The sequence below is a fragment of the Colias eurytheme genome, chromosome 4 (genome assembly GCF_061535395.1).
Source record: "Colias eurytheme isolate Ceu_HAF_F1 chromosome 4, ilColEury1 Martin Lab GWU primary, whole genome shotgun sequence".
Taxonomy (NCBI): domain Eukaryota; kingdom Metazoa; phylum Arthropoda; class Insecta; order Lepidoptera; family Pieridae; genus Colias; species Colias eurytheme.
This window is the reverse complement of record NC_142983.1, coordinates 6,798,256-6,822,526: the sequence shown is the minus strand read 5'-3', so window position 1 is coordinate 6,822,526 and position 24,271 is coordinate 6,798,256. Positions and strand designations below refer to the sequence as shown.

The 24,271-nt window shown below is 33.1% G+C and overlaps 1 protein-coding gene across 10 annotated transcripts in view; it reads right to left on the bottom strand.

The window, feature by feature from the left end:
- dac (dachshund family transcription factor) overlaps positions 1-24,271 on the bottom strand; it is a 130,439-nt gene that overhangs the window by 75,861 nt on the left and 30,307 nt on the right. For 4 of the 10 annotated variants that reach the window (XM_090120632.1, XM_090120635.1, XM_090120639.1 and 1 more), the window contains one exon: positions 4,882-5,021. In XM_090120632.1, the coding sequence (XP_089976758.1) occupies positions 4,882-5,021 (140 nt within the window). Of the gene's footprint in view, positions 1-4,881; positions 5,022-10,918; positions 10,931-24,271 lie in introns of all 10 variants that reach the window. The other 6 variants (XM_090120633.1, XM_090120638.1, XM_090120640.1 and 3 more) reach the window with 3 other exon arrangements.

The window sequence follows — 24,271 nt, the reverse complement described above, 5'->3', positions numbered from 1 at the left end:
GCACAAAGGAGAGATTATCTGTCGGTGGTTTTTAGCAGCAGCTGCCGCTATTGAAATTGAATTTTTCAATGTTGCTTTTTGATGATGCCACTTATAATCTTCATTTGAGCAGAGGATATTATAATGAAAATGATCATATTTATAGATTCTAGTAATATGCTAAGTTTCACATATCGTCTATCACACGAAAGGGGGAATCTATAACCTACATATTTTTAATATAGCTGTATACAAGTCAATCATATTTTTTTCTTACCTACAAAGTTCCATTCAAAATATAAACTATACACGAATGAAAATGTGATTTGGGTACGATAATAAAGTTATTTTACAGACGGCAATATAGAAGTGGGTGTGTGAAGAACGAGCTTAAACTTTCGTTTTTTTTACTCGCTGCTCTAAAACGGCATCTAGGTAATTGTAGTTCGCGTGAACTTATCACACAATTATAAGAAGCAATAATTCCGTGTCATTACTCGTCGTCGATCGGATGCCAAATGCACTGGTGCACGACAAAGAAATGTATAATTTAATTTCAACTCGCGCGATGAAACTATAATTCATTTGATAAGCCTTGCGATCGTTCATACAATTATCAATTAAATTAAAATTGCGGAATTAACATGATGGATGAGGCAATTGTTTCACGTGAGACAACTTAATATTAGCTAAACTATTTTTGCCAAGTTGTCATCACAGAACTGGAAATATTTAGTTTTTAGCTTATATTTTATGACGAATAACTTAAATACACTTGCACGCAAACTCTGATAATAATGCTTCGTGTTATATTAAAGCCATTAAGTACATAATAATAACAAAAAATAATTACAATAAGTATATTATAAATTTGTCAGAGTTGATACTTGATATACTTACTGGCTTCATTAGATGATTAATTCTTAGATATAAAGTGAAACCATATTTTTATTACCAAACAAATATTATTGTAAACAAACCATCGCGTAAGTATAAAGAGTTTTTTTTTTAATTATACCTTTTTCTGTTTTTTATTAATTAGACTTCTAAAACATTCCACAAGTTGTTTCAAGTGCAGTAAAATTGTTACGGCATTATGTTTCCCCATGCTCAAGAAAATAAATATCATTAGAATCTAAGTATCTTACATTAAGAGAAGAAAGGTAATAGCATTACCCCATGAACTCAGATCGCTATCTTCACACTTGAACATGCACACTAACTACTGTGTCTCGTTAGTTTAAGTTTATGGCCCATCTAAGGTCGCGACTTAACGCTTACTATATTGTAATGTTAGTTATTTATAAACTTCAAGATATTTATAATGTTCGCAACAAGAACAATACTGAATCTTGTGATTTTTTTCTTATTGGATTTGTATGTGAGCTTAAGAAATTATTACACTCATAATTTTATGATTTAGTTATAAATTAAAAAATTGAAAATTAAGTCTATCTAAAATTAAGTCTGAAACAAATGTGCAAGTAAAAGGTAAGGTATTTTAACGTAAGGTATTTTCCAAAATTAATTTCGACACAATAACACAACAATTCATCATCTTATTTTAAAATGAAAAGCTGACCTTTATTAAAACATAACATTTACGCAACGAAATGTCGCTTGTGCCGGCATTCAAATGCGCCGGTATTGCTAATTAAAAGAAATTCCTCTGTTATGCTTTAACATGGCAAAAAACGAAATGAATGTTCCATCGCGAGTTCAAGGTGTGAGTAATGTGCCAAGTGGAAAACAATTTAATTGTGAACCTCGTTCCAGACGACAAACGAAACGATGGGAATTAGACTTTTGTGTGCAGAATGTCGGTATGGAAATTGTTCTGAATTTGCAGTGCAAGAAATGTTTATTGCTATTAGGAGTGTTGCAAAAAGTCAACACTCACAACGAAGAGAATAACTAATAAAATCTTTCATATATGGAAAGGTATAATTGTTTGATATATAGGTTCGTGTGTTAGTGTACTTTCACATGCATCAATTTTTTTACAGTCAATTTGCACAGGATGCGTCAACCTGCACGAAAATTGAAATATTTGGAAAAAATATAATAGATATTAATTGCATATTATTTTAATAGAATTTAAACAATGCCCATCACATAACGCTAATCGTGGTATGCTCAAGTTAATATGTACATTATATAGAAATAGTTCTCTATCCTTTGATCACTGATCTAAGGTGATACATGGTCATACAGATAATACTATTTCTAACAGTTGATTGCTAATGGCATTTACATTCACGTCTCTGCCTTTCAGTACCGCAACAATGTTGCTTGTTCCTTCTATCTGCTGCCTTTTTATTTCATGTTTACTTGTAATTATACTCATGTAATTGTGTAGTTTTTTTCCTAGTGAGATTACCTATAAGCTCTATTATCATTGTATATATGATGATTAATTATATTTTTGTTCATTATGTTTAATACAGATAATTATGATGAATGTTATAACATAGATTTAATTATACATAAAATAAAATAAAAATCTGTGTACAATATATTATAATTCCCATGGCACTATTTTTTATAATAATCCAATTTCAAAGGACATAAAAAACTGGAAAGTTCTATTTTGACTAATCCGCAGATTTGTTTTGAACAAACGTACAAATACGGTTGCGTTAATTAATAAATTAGTTTTCTTACTCAGCTCATGCACCATTCCCCGTTCCGTATCACTTCGGCGTTTAATTATTGTTGCCACCGCGCTCATTGTAGCCGTTTCCTCATATGGTATTTAGTAATTTGTTTGATTGCCAGCAATTGTTGGCTGATGTTTAAATCATTACACATTTGCACCGACTACTGACTTCAATAAGTATTATTTTGTTCACGAATAAAAAACATTTCGATACACTCGCTACTCTCACGCACGCGGATATATATTTTTCCTATAATACGTCTCCAGTTTTGTGTGATAGTAATTTTTGTATGCTTGTATTAATTATACTGTTCAGTTTTATATTATGTCATATTAGTGAACTATTATTTTTATAGCAAAATCAGTTTGATACTAGGTATTAACTTATTTAGGAAGTACCGTGTGAGAATGTGGATTATATTCGGGGAGATAAAAAAATCTAAATAGTACAGCTTGCTAGAATTATTTAGAAAATAACATCCAACAGAAATCCCATTAAAATTCTCGTCATTGTGTATTTATAAAATGAAGATAATATCAACTCTTTAGGTACATGTAAAACAAAAGACTGAACATTTAAATAAGCTTGCATCATAAGAACAATGGCGTGAAGAGTCGCAAATTGACTGATCCATCACATCCCCGCCCCAAACACAAACAGGCAAATCCTTACTTAATTTGAGTCGCAGAATTCAATCACAACGTAAAGCTTTATACCCCTGCGAGTAATGTTATAATGCGTACATTATCCCCTGTTGTGTAACGTCGGAAAACGACGACATTGTACAGAACCTCTAATTATTATCAACACGTCATTTTCATTCCTACCGGTTTCCAAAATAATAGGGTCGTCACTCGTCAATACAAAATATCAAATGTTGTTTTGACATTCGATCACATCACAAAGACGAATACAACATTTGCTACCTGTGAAATCACCTACTTATTTAATTACACTGCTTTTTTCAATTCATAAATACGTTTTAATTCTGATAGATTTTTAATAATAAATTGGTATTATTTATTAATTAAATCAATTGTAGCAAAAACATTGAACGCATTTAAAAAAAGGAACAAAGTTTTTTCCCAATGTCTTCCGGTTTGAAAATACGTTTGTCGCAATCTTAACAAAACGAAATGAGCATCGATTTTGATTTAAAACATCTATAGATTAACATCAACCCTTTCAACGAGCACGTGGGCCAACACATCCCTTTCACGCATTTCATATTCCTATTTCCATTCCGTTCAACCTTCCTAGGAGGATTATATTCTCCGATGTTTTCGTATCCTATTATTTCACGGGGTGAAAATAGGCCACCCGCTCACTCACTCATTCTTACGAGTTCTGAGTATGTGTGCATCGTCAACGCGATTTGAACTTGGTGGAAAGTGCTTGTGTGTGTTTCATCAACTGTAAACCACTGTCACCGACTCGTCAAAATAATATTGGCTTAACGTCAAACACCGTATCCCTGCGAAAGTAGACTCGTATCTGAGCACGAATTTAATAATGGTGGTTTTAAATTATACATAAATTTAATATGTTTGTAGAATGTTTAATTTTGTCGTTTGTTAATGTTTTTAAGAATTAATTCACGATAAAAAATTAAACTGTTTACGTGCGTTCACGTTCACGTGCGTTCTTTGACCTTTTCCGAATCGCATTTGAAAAGAAAATTCTAGAGTATGAAAACAACAACACGGTAGCTTTTCACTTATGGGAGTGTTTCGAATTGCAAATTTTAGGGAAAAAAGCGAGCATACTACACTCAAAGTCAAATGCGGCAGAGCGTGATAAGCAAGTGCCGCTTATGCAAGATCACGAATGTAATTGCTCCCTTGTCTGGCACGACACTTCAGGCCAGAGGGAGAGGCACAATGCACAAATCATACGATAGAACGGGATACTAAACAAAATAACAACAAAGGCCTAAGCGACAAAAATGATTGATTGCCAGCCGTCTTGCGCTGAGCTCTATTTAATCACTTTATTCCCTTTTCTCCGTTTGTGTTGGGATAATTTTGTACTAGTGTAATTTGTATATGGAATGAGAAGGTATCTGCGGAGCCGAACACGCTAATTCGCGGTGCCAATCCGAGACGTGCGGAAACACGATTCATGTAATCTCATAAAGCCTTTGATTAGCTCTGATATTTGTATGTTACAGGATAAGTTCTCAAGCTTCCAAATAAAAACATTTTAATTTACTGTCCTGACATAGTTATTATCTAAAACTTACCACTCATGTGTCCGTTTTCGTAGGGCGAATAGTCTCCATTTTCTAGGCGGTGTTTCTTAAAGGGGTGTCCCGGGAACGGCGAGGCGGCTAGCGAGAGACCGACTCCGGAGGCTCGCTTCGGTGGTCGACCCGGTCTGGAGCTGCGGACATAGTAGCACGTTACTGCCGTTTATGGCGGTACACTTTATCTAATGAGCTTTAATATCTACATATTATAAAACAAAGTCGCTTCCCGCTGTCTGTCTGATTCTATGCTTTTGCTTAGATCTTTAAAACTAGGCAATATTTTTATGCATTTTTTTTTAAATAGAGTGGTTCCCGAGGAAACTTTTAGAATTGGGAGAACCCCCTGTTGGAAATTATGTTTTAAACTGTAGGGAATTAAAAGAGAATATAAAAAATTAAGCAATAAATAATTATTGTGTAACATGCTAAGAATATACAACCAAAGAATTTTTTTTTCATTCGAATAGCTTCTGAATCGTGAATCTCTACGTGCCCAATGCATACCTTGAGTTGGTTTCATAGTATAAAGATCTGTTAATTATAATTAACCAGGCCAAGTTATTCGGTTAATGCCCCTTAAAGAACATGACCTATGTGGATATTATTATAAGTAATAAACAATACGTATTGATGACATCATGCTCACCTACCTACACGGGTATAGTAAAATTCTAATATTGACTTATTTATAAGTAGCTAAAATTATGCACATGCCATTGAGTTTAAAAATAAGTATAATTAACATAATCTTCATAAAACTACTATACTATCTATACGTGTTAAGTAGTAATTTTTGTTAAAAATGTTACTGAACAATTGCAATACGCACAGGCGATCTTTATGTAAGTAGATATAATCTTTTTACTCAACTACGAAACATTTACTGTATCAGAACTCACCTTTTGCACAAATTACACTAGGTACACTTTAAAACTATTTACACTTAAAAAAATATAAAAGGTAATCAATCATAAAGCGTGCATATTAATTTCGCTATAAATATTTCCCGCGCAATGTTTGAAAATAGAATGCGTACCTTATAGTTATACTTTTTATTACTTTTTTTTATTCTAAACTTCTTGACAGCCAGCAACATTGTACAGAAAGGAGGTTTATACCTTTTGTTATTTTGAAATTTTATTACAGCAGAAACAAACAAAGATACAAATTAATAACAAAGTAAAATCAGTATCTTAAGCTTTCATACAGCATTTTCTTAACAGGAGTTATCTAATAAATCAAGTTCTCGCGCGAGGGTAGCATCAGATTTATTTTTATTTATTTCACTCCCCCAAGATTTAATACTGTAAGACATCGTCCGCAGTTTCCACAATTTCACGCTTATTGTTTTCCCATCCGTGATTTATGGTCAAGTAATAGTCGCCGGTATGGTCAGCGACGCAATAAACTTTGTCACCTAAATCTCTGTTGCTAAGTCTATTGCGTCACAAGAAAAACAGTTCTATAATTTACAAATTGCTACTCGCTGACATTTTATGCAAGATTTAAATGGAAGTAGTTAGGCACTATAAAATTATCATACGATTATATTAATGTTTCTTTAAGTCGGTGTTAACAGATTACAGAAGTGAGAATACGAGGAAACTGTTAAAATTGCTATTCGTAGTTAGCGTAAATGATCGTATTAAAGCGTTTGGTTGTTATTTAGACTCGATTGACGCAGTTAGTAGAACAAGATACAAATAAGTATAAAAAAGTACGACAAGCTGATCAATTACACTGGTATGGCGTAATGACACATCCAAGTTAGCACGTAGCGCGATAGAGGAACAAGTTCGGCAATTATCGAGGGAGCGATGCTGTTATCATAGTATCGGCTTACGCAGAAACTGACTCTCGGCTATTTATTTTTATGTCAGCAACCGTCATTATGAGACACTCCATTAGCTTGGATTGCGGTGAGTCTCGTTTTCGGTTACGCTTGGGGCGCGATTCCATGCCTTTGTGACGATTCTTTCTACTTTTCGCAATGTACTGATAAGGGCATATCAACAATATCCATATTTTCAGTGACCAGTTCATAAACTGCTCGGAAAACTGAACAAAAATAAACAAAATTTTTTGATCTATTGTTTATAATTAAAATTACAAATTTAAATAATTTAACATAAGTAATAATAATTACGTGTATTAAAACATATTTAGTTAGTCATAAGGATGTTAAGGATGATAATGTGCATATAACAATATGCACATTATCATCCTTAGATACTACAAGGTGTTTCAGTTTGCGAGATAAATATTGCGAATTATATTTACACAACGCTACTATCTCTTATTGATATAACATTATAAATACAAGACAAACTATAAACTAAACTAGAGTGTGTAATAAAATGGTAGGCAATTTACTTTAACGATACGAAAACCTGATATTGGAAGTTGAAGAATAAAAAGAAAATGATAAACGCAAATGGCTTATCAAATTTCATTACAGCCGAGTTGATGTGGAGTACACTATTCCTAAACAATCGGGTGAAAGTAAATGGATGCTTTGTATGTTTATAGTGATGATTGGATAAGCGGTTGTGATTGTTTATTTACATGTTAATAGTGCACTTATTTATGTTGAAATAAATGTAAACTTTTTAAAAATTAATGCTTGAATATTTTTTTTTTACATTTTACTAAATAAATGATTAGATCATATTTACGGAAAAATATGATTTTATTTAATTAACCATCACTAAGCTCCTATGTGTTTTAGCTTCCTGTACGAATAAAATACATCAATAAAGAAATCGGGAGCAAAAATGCAACAAGAGCATGCCGCGAATCGAATATTGAAAGTGTCGAGGGACACAGATAAGACGAACGCGTGCCGCTCCCTCGTCGACAGTCGCCACTTAGCCCATAATCAGAACACCAAAGCTCACTCAGATAAACTGCCATTAAAAAGCGTTCGATTTATTACAGAACGATTTCCGAACGATTTATATGCCAATGTAAAGTGGAGAACACTATCGAAATATTTAACGCGCGATCCTACATTACCTTCGTGATTGCCATTTACTTACCCCTTCGCACGATACTGAATAAAGGATAAAGGATGTTTCATAATAATACGTTTTATCTGTACCTGAAAGACATTTCTCTTTATTTATTGAATTTTAACTTAAACCCGTAAAACAATTTAAAAGCTTTAGACTTATATTTGTATGGTTCGTCTGGATAATTAAAACTTATTTCTATCATTGAAATACAAGTTTGTCCATTGGTAAACCATAAATCCAAAAAGCATTTCATTTATTGGCAGCACTATTAAACCCTACCCTAGTGAAACTTACACCGCTGATAGTTTTGCTTTTTGTTATATTTGCTTAGCAATATTCATCACTCACCACTAGGGTGGAGTGATAATGTATGAAAGAAATTTTTTTTTGTTTTTTTCAAATGGCATAGCGACAGAAAGGTGCCTTTTAATGAGTGAATTCAGCATACAAAATATTGTTTACCTGTCTTGATGTTTTGAGGTGCCCCAACCCAATTGAAAATTAGAAAAGTATGATTTTTTCGCAAACTTTGATTTATTTTTTAATCACAGTATTTTTATGGCCTTCAAGTCTATTATATAACAAACTTCTTTGTGATACACTAAATAATAGCCTGATTAGTTGTTTTAACGTATTTCATTAATGAAAATGATATTATAGAGGAATGAAAATATCAGAAATAAGTAATTATTTAGTACTAGCTGCGCTTGCGGTTGCCTCGCGGTTTTTCACCCGCGTGGCTCCGCTCCTGTTAATCTAAGCGTAATGATTTACAGCCTATCCTTCCTCGATAAATGGGCTATCTAACACCGAAAGAACTTTTTAAATCGGACCAGTAGTTCTTGAGATTAGCGCGTTCAAACAAACAATATCTTCAGCTTTATAATATTAGTATAGATTATAATATTAGTATAGATAATGCTGTTTTTTTTTTTCAAAATTAGGCATTAGCAGTCGTGATACTGATGCTCTTGCCATTATAAAATCATTTTGTTTACTTTCTCAGCAAACTGCACTTGAAGCTTATGTCACAAATTTGATAATATGCTTTACGGCCTGGGCAAGGCATAGAAAATCTTTGATATTCTGAAACGTAGTCAAACCGCTTTTCACGATGTCTTTTAAGGTTTCTTCAGATAAATTAGAAGTCAGAGGCTCAGTTTTCTTACTTTCTTGCCACATAGTTATATTGGTATAATCTTTTGAGCAAGTAAAAGAGAATTTAAAAAAATGCATTTGCAACTTCAAAATATATCAAATAACCTTTGGTACTGAGTGACAAAATACTTCAGTTATCTTTTCTTGTTCTTTTTTGTTAGTTTGTCGGTCTTGATAAGGTTTTAATAAGCGTCTATATTCATCGAATATGGTGTGTCGAATAAGTTGTAGTACTCTATTAAAGCTAATAGTGGGAAGCGATGCTATTCGCCACACATCAAACATTTCCGTAGCTAATCTTTCGGATAAATCATGAATTTTGTTATTTTATCAGGTTTAAATTCATATCTAATAAATAAGTAATAGTTTCTTAGCATCAGTATAAGTTGGTAATTGAGACACTGGGTACTTCTCTGGCAAACAAAATACAGGACAACATGTCGTTTGTCGTATTTTAACTTCCAACACTTTACTGTAACAAAGCGAAATTATAGATAGAACTCACATCAAAAATATTAAATTATGATCTTAATTGTATTTACGTATAAAATATAATTAAATAAATATTACTAACATTAGTGTTATTTCCTTAACGGCACTGTTCAAAATCAACGTTTCCTACAATAAGAGTCGGCGCAAACGGGCCACCGACCAGAGCCACTGGTAGCCAGCGATAGCCACTTTTTTATATATTGAAATATTATGTATTCTGTGTCTTCCTGTTGGCAACCAACGAGATAACACAGAATCTGATTTAGCGTTAATTTGTCAAAATTAAACTTTAATGATTTTCGACTAAATTTTTTGAATTTCTGAAAGTTCATGATGTTGGGGGCACCTCTAAATGTATTATCAGCAAAGTATAATTTTGCATGTGTATTTATGAGCAATAATGACATCTTTTTACAGGTATGCCGAAACGAAAATGAAAAAAAATATTTTTCACTCCACCCTACTCACCACCCATGTCACAGATCGAATGGCAACCACAAAGGAGTCCCTAGATATTCCTTATAGATACCCCTGATCGATATATCAACAAATATCACATAATATTATACCCTTGTTATTGAAAGCGAATACTAGCATTGTTTTTTGCACACAATGTATTAAAATAATCGTCGACGATACATTTTTCAAGAAATTTAATTAGAGTAATCGTAGTTAAGCCAAGCGTTTCCGTCGTAATTACTAAACTAACACTATATAACATGCACATGCACCCGTTTCCTTGCTCACAAAGAAGCACCAAACGTTAGCTGTTGACAGCCTATCACTAGCTAATAGTCATAATATGTTTATAAAAGTTTTTTTGTTCTCGTTTCAAGTAGAGCGATTATTTACACAGTGTATTACCGTATGGGAATGTTTACGCATTAAATTAGACTTCAAATCGGTTATACTAAAAATAAGTACATCCTTCTATGGACACATTGTTAATAAAACTGAAAGACGAGACAAATATTAAGGCGTTCTATTTTAATTTTATTTATGTCTGTTTACTGTATCGATTTTAATGGTACATTGTTGTAGACACAAGCGACAGCTTACGGAAGCGAGATTAAGGAGCATTTTAAGAATATAATCTGATGCTTGGAGTATTTTATTAAGTCGGAAATACGTTGTCTAGTTAACGCCTAACAATGAAGCTCTGTCTTAAAAATGGCCCAGGAATCGGTAGACAAGGTAAAACAAACGAACCTAATCTTATCTACGGTAAACTCAAGCGCAGTAGCAGTTTGTCTTGGGTTCAGTACAAACATGATAAATGATTTCGGTTATAAAAAAGCGATGCTCTATTTTCTAAACGAGTTCCGGTTGAAGCGGGATTCATTCCTCGATTAGTATACAATACCTACTTAGAGAAGTACCTGAGGAAAAAAGAGATTTCATCGTTAATTTATTTCGTATATTTAATAAAATATCTATAATAATTCTACAGTACTACACAAAATTAAGAACTTGACTTCCGAATTTGAGTCATTAAAAACAATGTTATAATAAAAAAGCAAAAGAAAAATTTAATTGAAGCCAAAAATTAGAGGGTACATCGACAGTAACAATAAAAAGAGAAAGCAAAGCCGCGTTTAAGCGTGTCGTAAAAATAAAAATTAAATAAAAAATGCTTGGGGTGGAAAAATTTAGCGACCGTAATTTGGCTTAACAATTATTTCATGTTCAGATGGAGCAAGATGTTCTCTTAATGTTACCTGTCCCAGGGGTATAAACTAAAACCAGACAACAACCTTATGCAAGCCTACCCAGTACCCACCATCTACACTCCCCAATATATATTTCGTTTCACGTAAATCAATTATGAATATTCATTACGTCATCCCGTTAATCCTATTTCAACAAGGAATTGTAAATTCATATTCGAGATATGAATTTAACTATTGTAATATTTATTATTGTTTGTTGTTGTACTGATACAGCGAGTGAGTTGTTGAGAATTAATAAGAATAGATCCGATAGAGCAAGTCACCGCATCAGTTAGGTAGCTGTTACGTTTCAATTTCTTCGTGGCATTTTATTTACAAAACTAATTACGTTTGTCTGATAGAATATTAAACAGAGTGCCTCTCTTAATTCGTTGACAGTTAATAAAGACATTCCAAACGTATTTACGATCAGTCTATTTCATCTTTAATTTCGATAACGAAGAAATGTTATTACAACGGCTCTATATTTTATTACTCACTGTGTACTGATTTGTGATCGTTCCGAGAAATTGTGATGTAGACGTTTTATACAAACAATACCTATGAGATAAAATAGCAAGGACGATAATAATTATTTTTTAACAATTTTATTACTGTTGGCACGAACATCGCCGGCACGCCACGTGGTCCGGATAATTGAAATGTCCAAACATTGAATTTATGTGGCCACTATGATGACTACGTATTTTTTATTGCACTACAATATATTTTTATTTTCTAACGTACTGCTACTTAGTTTGGTTTGATGAAAGATAAGGTTGACTTATATGGGTGTTGAGCCAAAATTAATTACGATGAACTATTATAATTATATATTTTGTATTATATATTTGTTAATTTGTTATAATTATATATTTGTTATTATATAAAATTCGATGTATAGGTACAGTCTCATTGAAAAATGTATACAAAAAATACAATAACTTTGAGTATACCAATTTAAACGCATTCACAATCAGTCACTTAACAAAAATTTATTCCTAAGCAAAACATTGTAAATATAATATTGCAAAAGGAGCGGCCGCCATCCCTTTCTACAAATGCTAGGGCAAAATAATCAGCCCCCAAGGGACAAGCTCTTGTAATTAGCGGCTGTTCATTTCTTAATTTCAATATTTAATTACAAAGGAAACTCGATGACTGCTGAGAAGAAAGAGACGTCATCGTCAGAAAGACTTTCGAATCCGTTTTGTTACATTCGTTTTGAATTAAGTGCTGATAAGGGCTTCTTCATTGTTTTTGGAAATCAAAGGCTGAATTGTATCAAAGAGTTCAGAAATTTTGTAGCAGGATTCTTGGGGTTAATGCTAAAGATATGTTTATTGTCATTTTGATTATACGTCCCTTTTAAAAAACCTTTATAACTTTATAGGATAAGCTGATACCCATAATATATTATTATAATATCTTGTTATTATTACTATTAAGAATCTCAAAGAATAAAATTTAAAGTTACAATTATATGATTAAATACTTTTACGACTCTATCTAAAATATAAAATCCTCATAAACAAATGCGGATAAAAGGCTAGCGCAGATTCTTAAGATGTAATAATATCATCATTGTAACTTTATCTCTTTCGCTAAAGAGCCATCTTACAATTTCCCTTTGTCGTAACCCTATTGTCAGACTCGTAATAGCTCCCGACATATTATCCTTTTATTTCCTTTTCGTCATACTTTTATGAAAATTTCTTTTTGAAAAAACTTTGAATCGAGATCAAATGAAATGAGGAAGTTTAATCTATTTAAATAAGGTATAATTTGTTTAATTATACATTTTATATTTCATAAATTTTATGATGCTTGTTTTGATATGTATATCTATATCTGGTGGAAGTATAGGTCGATTGTCGTCAATTGCAGCCGGTGACTCATTGTAAACACGCATCAGCAAAAATATTAATGATTTCTCTTTGTAGTCGTTTTTCATTTCGAACTTTTCATTGGTTCGATGGTGGTGCGTTTGGCACGTTTTGTTCTCACTCTTTGACGGCCGTTGGTTTGGACACGGCCATTCACTGAAAATGTATCGGAGTGCTGTTTTGTTAAATTAAATTGTACAATTTCTGGACGACTGACCGTCACGGCGATGGTGCACGCCCCGAGCTTCCAACCCCTCAGTCGATTCGCAATCAAATTGAAAAGAAATTGCTATTATTCTATCAACATTCGAACCCGTCACTCGTTCATAAAATATGATCCAAACATTATATATTATAAAACATCCTAAAGTTGCATGCAGGCTCTACCGTTATTGTAATTAAAATTTAGAATACAATGCAGAACGATTTCAAATCTAATCAGTCTGCAAATTGGTGTTAAAGGTAGCGCCGGCTCAACATCCCGGCGCCAAGTTTTTTTACAACAAAAAACTTATGCGCCCTGTGTAATTTCACAGAGATGCAGACCTTTGAAATACAATAAAATCAATATATTTTTAGTATTCGGTGGCTAATAGTTTTCCGTTTACATTGATACGGTTTTTCGGTAACAATTAAAACTTTTGCTACCGTTTCGTTTTGTTGTCGTTTTTCTGTAAACGGTTGATTGGAGCCTTCTTAAAATAAATTGCTACCTGGCGAGCAACACTCTTTGTTGGTCCCTAAATTAATTTCTTCTAATTCTGGCGACGAATAGTGTCGAGTCATATACGTCGTATGCCATCAGCAGCTTTTAACTATGTTTGTGAACAAAAAATATACGCTTGTATTTCATCAACCGCCATTAAAAAGACACTTGAAAGATAAATGTTGCTACATTTAAATATACAGAAACATTTAAAGGGGTGAGTACTGCGTATTGTATACATTACACGAAACAGTTTTTATTGTAACGGAGGAGTCTATTTGAAGAATACTAAAATATCTCCGTGTGTTTATGACGGAATATACTTTTCATCGATTATTAATTTCATAGCGTATAATATTGAGTGAAAAAACAGAATGAAGAAAAACAAACATTGTGAAGATTAGAAACAGAATAGTTCGAGACATGTGATCGTTCGGTGTTGAACAAAAATAAACGTTATGATTTGTTAAACAGGTTATTAGTAAAACATCAGCTGCTGGCAAGTAACAAGGAAATAACCTATTAAAATAGTCAAGTGTACATTATTTTATTAACACTTTCTCGCCTGAGTAGTTACGTATTACGTAGGCAGATACACTCAGTTTGACCAGTTAATGTTCATCATGAATTATGTTTAAATCGCTTCGTGATCGCTTCAATAGCATATTAAACTTATTTAGAGAAGAATAAATAAATTCTCTCGTTATCCATATTTCTATCTCATATTGTGTTTCAAAATAGTGCAAGGAATTTTAAAGTAAACACAAGTTATTCATAAATCAAGAACGTAATAGTTACATTCTGACACTACGTAAGTACGTCTGAAAAATCTTTTGTTTGATCAGACTCAAACATCTGGATGTTGAACAGAAGTTCATAATAAAATATCAAGAAAAAACACGTTAAGTCCTTTTGTATCGGCCGCGTCTATTTGTGTCCAAGAGCGACCGAGTTGTATTGATACTTTAATTGTAAATATATCTATGTATACTATATTCGTTGTAAGCACTTCATATTATATTATGGCTTACAGTTTACAATTAGGATTATTCCTCTGTTCTATTGCTCTGACAAGTTTGTCCTAAAATTTCTTAATATCATACATAGCCTTTCGTCTGAGGCAAAGACTCCAGGATAGGATCTCAATTATTAAATAAAATAAGATATATTATTCACACACTCAGATCACACTACTATCAGTGTGTTTTAGTATTTTAACAAAATTTATGAAGTTACAAGCATCAAGTTGTTATAAATCATAAAATTTATTCAAATTAAAGCGCTTCTTGATGTAAACGTACTCGTATTTTAATTGACGTGAGATCAAGTATCACAACCGTTTAATCCAATAACAACTGCAACCGAAATGTACTCATACTACTTCATAGTAACTGAGATTTGTTTTGATAATACATCATAAAACTATTAAATATTAGATCGCTGAGTGAGACTATCCGAACTGTTTTCAAATTTCCGTACAAGAGATAACCGTAGAGCGAGTGAAACTTTTCATTTTCTAATAAAAGTGCGGTAAAATGAACAAATTTCGTTGAGGGAAAAAGTGAACTATGTCATGTTACATAAGGTTGTGTTTATAGTGTACATGTTCAAAGGTGTTATATTAATCTCAGTGTACTTATAACTTGCGCCCAAGTACAGTAATCGTTTCGTGATCTGTTTGTTATTTCAGCGCTCTAGCCTTGTTTTGTTTCGTTCGGAGGCATGTGGGAATCAATTGTTCTACATCCACATCCGGGTATGATTACCTATTTCTTTTAATTTAAACAAATTTATTTTTATGTGTTCATTGTGAACTGCTTCATCGGAATTCGATTCGTGAATCATACTTGTATCAATTTTAACATGTAAGAAATAGACAGACCGGGCTTTAAATAATATTTTACTTCAAGGACAATTCTGTACAGACTTATATATATTTAAAGTTTAAATGTAAGTTTCTCATAAAATTGATAAAAATAATCGTACAATTAATTATTAATCATATCTCAACAAAGGACACTACACAGTAAAAATGAAATTTAGACAAGATATTATGACACGGAACCCTTTATTAACGAACCGTTTATCCTATAGCCTCAAATCATCAAGTTGCTTTATCTCAGACACGACAGAGGCACCAACTTCCGTTCCCAGCATCACGGTTGCTTATCTTCGACAAATATAACAAATTAAACGAATGTAGGTTCTTTTCTTTACTGTAAATAAACGCGACAGATGTTCGAAAAACACGGAATAATTAATTTATATTTGTATATTTTATACAATAACAAAGTCTTTTTTGCAAGCAATTATTATTGCAAGACTATAATAGCCCCGCAACTTCACTTACTGATAAATATTATGTGTTAGTAAGCTTGTAGCCCATATTATTCTCTTGTGATAGAGTTATTATATTAACATACATTGCAATAGCAAAGTCTCATTAGGAGTTATAGTAATGACAACTGGCAAGGAAAACATTTAAAAATTAAAACATTAATCTTCTTTAATTGAATGTTTTATAAAACTTACTAATATGACAACATTTAATAAGTTTCATTGTGCAGAAACAAGATAATAAATATTATCAATTTAGTTGAATAAAAAAAAGAACATATAATTAAGCTGACTAGTCACGCGATTGCTGTCAAAAGTTTGGCTCTCACTTATAGGTTAAACGATAACGGTTTTTAAAACACAACTAAATTGCTTTCAATGGTTGTAAAGTGCGAAGTGTCTGCAATATTAATTAATTATTTATAATTGCTATACTTCATTTGTACAAATTAGTATTTACATAGTAAAGAGAGCTATTAACAGGTGTAAGTTCGAGCTTTGTAAAGATGTGTGAATTGTCAATTGAATTGCTCTATATGGACTTGTATAGCTATTTTTGTCGATATAACCAGTATAAGCTTATATATATATGTATATCGTATAGTATTCTATTCGCTATGGAGTGTCGAATATCCTGTAATGGACAGAGCAGTGATGTGATACGACAATGCCAGACCTCATGTCGCGTGCCGTGGTCTGCGGTCGCTGGCGGTGCCCATCACACAGTTTTAACGTCTCATTAACGACTAGATATCCACTTATAGACCATATTATTGTTACAAACAAGTTATGTGTTCGTTTCTTATTTCGGTGTGAGCAAAATTTTGATATCAAATGATTGTGATGAAACTATTTTTCAGTAGGTAATGTAATGCTTACCCACAAAATATTTATTTATTTATGACACTTTATTGTACATATAACAGGAATTTAAAATAAATGAAATGAATATAAAATAAAATAGTTAGCTCAGTTCAATTTTTAAATATTTTTTTCTCGAGTTTATGGACATACCTATAGTGTTAATTTTAACAAATGACTTTATAAATTTTGGGCAATTGACTCCTGCCCAAAATTTATAAATTCAGTCCATTACTAAAAGCATAATACCTACCTACTTTGTAAATAAACACCGAGCTTTTATATTGCCAAATAATTTTGCAGCAATCGGTATAATCATTATAAATTCTATTGCATTATTAATACACTAATTTTAGTCTACTCTTTCATTTCAATGACTACAAATCAAAACGCACCCCTTTAATTAAATTGCGGCGCTGTGTCAACTTTAACTATACATAAAACTAGTTGGTCATTAGATGTTAAATAAATGTCGCTTCATTTAACAGTTACAATTCTGCTTTTATTATTAAAGCTTACAATCATCATTTTTTTGACCAAATTCAGTTGAATATGTCGTTAGTTTGTCTAATAAAACCAGTCGTTGCTGTTTCATTTAATTAAACAAGAAAATTGGCTGTCCTTTTCTACAAACATATAATTTACATACTTGCAAAAAATGTGCCTGTGATGCGTAACCACACATTATTCGCAAAAATAATAATTAATAGCTAACTATGCCTGGCAGCTGATCCTAAAATCACATATTATTAACAGGAAGATCATCCTAATAACCATAATCAAATGACGAAATGGATAGTAGGTATATCTAGGTATCAAATGAAATAATAATCGAAGCATCGCAACGTCCATTCAATTATCCCTGAAAATTGAGTCTCATTAAAATAATAAAGCAGCCGGCGGCGAAATCAAATTGAACGATAACAAAAGCGTGTGTTAATTCGAAGCGACAGCGCGTTTTGCTCACATATGGATCAGAAGGACATGCCCGCACTATTCACAGAAACTACAATTATTGTAGCTGTGTGTTTTTCCTACACTTTTGTACAAGATTTTCTAGTGTTTTCTGTTCTGTTCCAGTAAATTCATAAGTCCGAAAAAAAATAAATGAATAAATAGAGTACAAATGTGTAAGCGGAATCAGAATGTCTCCCAACCAACCCGGCACATTTCCGACCAATACAATTACACATTGTTAGCTAAGATATAGCCTCACTATTAGAGCACTAAATTACCTAAGTTAATAAGCGTAAATGTATATGCATATGTCATAGATCACTGCAGGAGTCTGCCCCTGTTTGCACAATAATAGCGTCGCTGTGGATGCTTCTCAATGCAACCCCAAATGCAATTGTGTACATTCGTGCGAGTATTGAGTTACAGTAATGCGATGGAAACATTTGCATCTACTGACTGCCGATAGCTCAGTTATGGATGAGTTAATAGTTATAGCTCTATAACAACTATTATCTTGCTCAATTTATGATAGGGTTTCAATTTATTTGCCGACTGAATCGATTTCGGAGTCAATGGACTTATAAATAAAGGTAAGATACCTATAATTTCAAAGCTCATAGTGGTGAGTAATATAAGCTTATAGCAATTAGATATGTATTTAACAAATGCTATTACAATATTTAAATACTTCAAAATGCTATTCAAGTATTTCAAATTCTAATAAGTAATTTGATTACAATTTAATTTGTTAAGTAGATTTTTATAACCGGTAAAAGAGCAATTGATAGCAATACTCAGTCGGCTATTAACAAAAATCTTGGTCGTTAATTAAGGCTAATTCAAATGGTTAACAGTTTTGTCTCCCCCATCCGATTCCCCGCTGGTGCGACCTCTCGCGGACACTGGCCGGCCATCCCGCAAATTGCTCTTTCCCAACAAATTGTCAATAAAACTCATCTGATTCGCAGTTAAACAAGCGAACGACATTATTAATTTATGCGATGTAATATGGCGCAAACGTTCGCTGGATACTCGGTAAATTATTAATAGTGCTGGGGTAAAAATTAAGCTTAAATCGAATGGGTAGTTTGGATAGTAATGTCCGTTTTATGTTTCTATGTGCGGATTAATTTGTGGAGCCATAATATTTAACGAAATTGCGAGTTTAATTCGACCGTTTAGTCACTCGAGCGTGCTTCTATAAGAAACATAACTTACGGATTGAACAAGAAAGAATTGTTATGGAGTGGTTATGCTTAGATAATTAAAAGCAAGAAAATGAACGATTTATCTTAATTACCATAACTAATACTACCAGCAATCTCTACGTGTATTTATGTTATAGTTTTCAAATGTTAAAATAGATCTGTATACATAATGATAACATCATTGATTGACTTTGATGAACTTTTTTAGCAGTTTGCACTTGAATTAAAAGTCGTAAAAAAGTAAGATATGTAGATAATAATTAATGCACTAATTAAATAACTGAATATTTTCTCTTTCAGTAAACATGTGACAGTCGCGTTTTCGCCGAAGGTGAATTGAAAAGCGAATAGAGCCCTCGCGTCTTGATCTTATCTTTGGAGAAAGCGATTACACAAATCTGAGAAGCTATTAATCCGCCTCGCTGCCCTCGAATGGCATCATGGTTTGTTTAATAAAATCGCGAATTTACATATCAAAACCTACAAAGGGGCATAATTGGAGCCGATGACTTAGAAAACGTAGTGGGTGAGGTGGGTGCGCCACCCCCGAGAACAAACAAAGGAATTATACCCGCCTCAAGAAACTTTTAGCAATGGAAAACGCCTTAACAAACAGACGCGTGTGTATCTAATGAAATTCCTATGGTTGCATAACATACCCGTGCGAGCGCCGAGCGTTATTAACGGAATTATTTCTTAGGGTAAAATCTTTGAAGGCGACTGCTCTCTCGGAAAACTTGTTAAGAAAATGGGTTGAGATCTTTTTGAGATTTCGTTAGTTTGTAACTATTCGTTGTGTTGCGTTACGCGAGGCATCTAATTTATTGGGTAGGCGTAGCTGAGGGAACGAATGGGCAGCGAGCATTCGAAAATGGATCAGAATCGCCGAATCATGCCGCTTTGAACTGAGACCGCCACGACACGATTCGTTAAGAGACAAATGTTTAGATTCAATTTCGACAGTTTTTTATTAGCTCGGTAATTAGTAACGGCGCGTTTATTCCGCATATTTCTCTACTGTGTGCGACTTCGCTGGCTACCACTTTCCGGGATAAATTAGTTTTGATGTAAGCGCACAGATCTAACAAAAAGGGCGCTTCACTAAATTCCACTAAACTTAAAGCAAAACGACCGAAAATTTGACGCTACGTTAATTTAAATCACAAAGCAGCGTAAATAATTATTTGCATAAAAACAAATTGTACTCTTCGGTGATCTGAAATAAAAAATCAATCTCGATTTGACTTGTTAAATCGTAAACTCAGTGAAGCGATCGATGGAATTTGATCTCCGAAGTTTCGAATAGATATTTCTCATAAAATTTGACACTATCAATGCGGAGGCGAATCGAATTGTTTACTAAATCAGTTCTAGTTTCTTGTTTGTAACTATTGCGATGGGAAAGTGGCGTAAAAAATTCGGTCATCTAATAAAGTCGAGAACGGTACTCTTATTAGAATGAATAAGAGTGAATTTGTGTACTTCGAACACCATAATACAACACAAGATCGTTATGTAATCAGACAAAAATGTAGTGTGGGCTTAAAGCAAGAAACGTAATGAAAATCGATTTGCAAAGATAATCAGTGGAGTGGAAGGTGTATTCGCTGATCGCGAAGATAACTCGGAGATTGTTGTGTAATTAGTGTTGTGTCGCGAATTTCACCCGTTGCGATACGAGTGCCATCAATCGTTGTATCGAATATCGATTGCTCTTCGCATCGCGATGAATTATTGAATCTCTCGCGACTCCGCCATTCCAATAAGGATTGTTCTTGCCATAATACATGTAGAAGTCGCAGCATTTGCATTTTAAAAATGAAAAAGAATATAAATGGTTTATGGATTGCTATTACAACCCTGTTAGAATATGAAATGGAATATGGCGATATTTATCAATGGTTTTTTAAATAAAACTATTAGTAATTCACGAGCATTCTTCATTTTTGACACATAAAAATACATGCTGTAATAACAAACCTACGTGATAAAAACATATATCCACAAATAGCATAATAAAAAAAATATTAATATTAATCAATGTCGACTCTATAAATTCCTTAAGTCTATGGTGGGAGCAGACGATTTGTACTAATTATAACGCGCGAACGACGCGAGATGCGATTATCTTTCACTTAGAATTTCTGCAACAGCTAATCTAACCGCCTAGCTGTATTGATAATAACAACGATGAATGTAGAGACAAATAATTCAATTTAAAGTTTTGTAATGAGCCTCATCTATAACAATATTACAATAAATGTTCACTTAACTTTTAACAATGACATTTAGTGTGGCAGAAACCTAATTTATATCTCGTTTTACACGTAATAGTATCCATTATGCATTCCCATAACACCTGAAGTGCATGTTTTATGGAAATGTGTAATCTTAAAAAAGTGAAGCATTCAAGTGTTAACGCGCTGCACTCGGCGACATGAAGTTATATGAATGTAAACGTAAAAAATGAGTATATGTTAAGAGAATAGCTTTTAATAAGAACACGTGTACATTTGTGTAACCTAACACGTGATAGAACAAAAGCTGATGACAGAGCAAGTGTCAATATCCTGAAGTGCGCATAAGACGCCCCTATACGCCTGCACTTCATTCATACCACATAATGGCACTTAATATTTATCTGTGGGAATGTTAGACGCAATTTTAAATCATTACGTGTTAATAGACAATCATTTGAACATCCAAAGACGACGGCAAACTTCGAGAAATTTAGATTATGTTAACCATCGCAAGAAACCTTTTACATTCTATTAATGTCGATATTCCGACCCCTTAAAGAGTTGGAAACACCAAATGGAATTATACATTCCCCTTAAAGTCGCCATAAGACTTTGAGGCGCAATTTATTTCGTACTAGGGTAAGGCATTTTAGCGTCATGAATTAACAGCATCGATATAATCGATTATGATTTGTATTTCATTTAACTTAAAGAGAAAGAAGTCCCAGTCCATATTTATATAAAAGTAAACAAAAATTATTAGCAGGCGGAATATAAAATATTGAAAGGTTGTTAATGTATAGCTATCAAACTTAAAATCCCAAAATATATAGGCCAAAAAATATTTGTTTAAAACTCTAATAATAAAGGTATTACCGAAATCCACGTCATTCGAGTGAAAATATAAACAGCGGACCCGAAAGTCATCGAAAATTATATAAAATGATCTTAGCGAACACGCAAACATTAATTTATAGCTACCGAAACAAACTTAAGTCCATACTTCCATAGCGGGCGCTTCGGAACTTTTACATTAGCGGGGTCGAGGGAGACTTACGATCACACCTATTACTGCTACAATTCTCGTGACTTTTTACTTCCATAGCAATTACCGAGCGGCATATTTAATACTTTGTTTTATGGTCGACCAAGGTGAACATAACGGCGAAGTTTTCCGAGTATGTACGTCTGAGCCGCAGATGCGGTATGTGGCGACATTCAAAAAGAATTTATTGGACGTGCCGGTATAATCTACCTAGAAATTGGATCTTCAGTGCTCTCTTACGTAACAAAACATAACAGCATTCTTTATGTAAGATTTCAATTAGTGTGTCTCTTGGTCGAGTGGAGCGACTAACGAGAGCACAGCTATTATGAGGCAAAAAGGGCTACTTCACGCTTTCGTTAAGTTCTTCCTTGAATCCCGATCATAGTTATCGGAATCTACAGCGCGGCTCGACGCATCAAAGTACGCTTTTTATAACCCAATACGTTTTACCATTCCACAACAATGTAGCCGAGATTCAATAAACATATCAAAACAAGCCCGCGAATAAATCCAACGAATGTTTAATGATGCCGAGCCTCTTTATTGGCAGCATAAACGTGAGCCAACCCTTATGAGAAGTCTAGCCCTATAAAATAAATCTAGAAAGTTATCGTCTACAATAAACAGTCGCAGAGGCTAACGATTCCCACGCAAAGTTGTTAATAAAAGCAACAAAATTATATATTCAAGAGAAGGTAGTGGTATGGCTGTTAGCGAATTCTACGTGGTCCGAGTTACAATGCAAATTGCGGAGGGTTGCGCCGATGCCCTGTAACTGCGAGTAAAGATGGCCGCCGTAATGGTGAAATGAAATTATTAAGCATTGTCTTGTGAAATCGGCCGCAGTCGACACCTGAGTCTCCGCCGGCGAAAGCTTATTGAGGATACGACCGGAATCAAGCTTTTTAAGGCGTGCCATATTTTCAATGGTAAAAATCAAAATAAATATGTCATTAATATTTATGCATCTAAAGAACTTATGGTCAAAATTACTTTACAAACATAATGTTAAGTTTTATACTTTAATTACGGTTATTACTTATTATCATAATTTCAATTTTTATAAATATTTATTTTAATTGATTAATTTTAATTTCTATTTATTAATTATTTTAAAATAATTTCACATTAAAATCATCCCAAAATAACAAAACATGCGATAATTATTCTCCGCGCCCGCGCCGTACCGTCAAAGTTCCTTGTCGCATCCACACGTTTCGAACCAAGACATTACTTACTACCCTCGACTGAAAGCTTTGTATTAAAATTTAAATCTACTTTGCAAAGTGTATTTTATACACGTGCTCGTGCAATTTTGATCGTTCATAAACCTGAAACAGCTACTATTATTACGTTTCACCGCGGTATTGGGTGTTACATCCCCATTCCTCTTCACATTACGACTAAGTCTTGCTTGAATTTATTATTAACATCGTTAATGTTATAGAAGCATTAATTACATTTTGAAGGAGTTACTTTTGTTTGAGTTTCGTTTACTGATTGATTATTTGTATAATGGTGTGTGATCGTGGTGGTGAGTTGAAATGTTATGATAGAAATTGCAATCTAATTAAAAACAAGCAGAACAAAAAAAAGTTATGAGTTTATAGGTAGTACTAGCAGCTTTTATTTTAAAGTTCATGTAAAACTTCTGGCGACTATAGGTATATAAAACGTATCCATGAGACCATGATTGTTATTGCAAAAATATTTTATTTTCGTATTTAAGTACATATTTTTTCGGATTATTATATTTTGTTTTGATGAA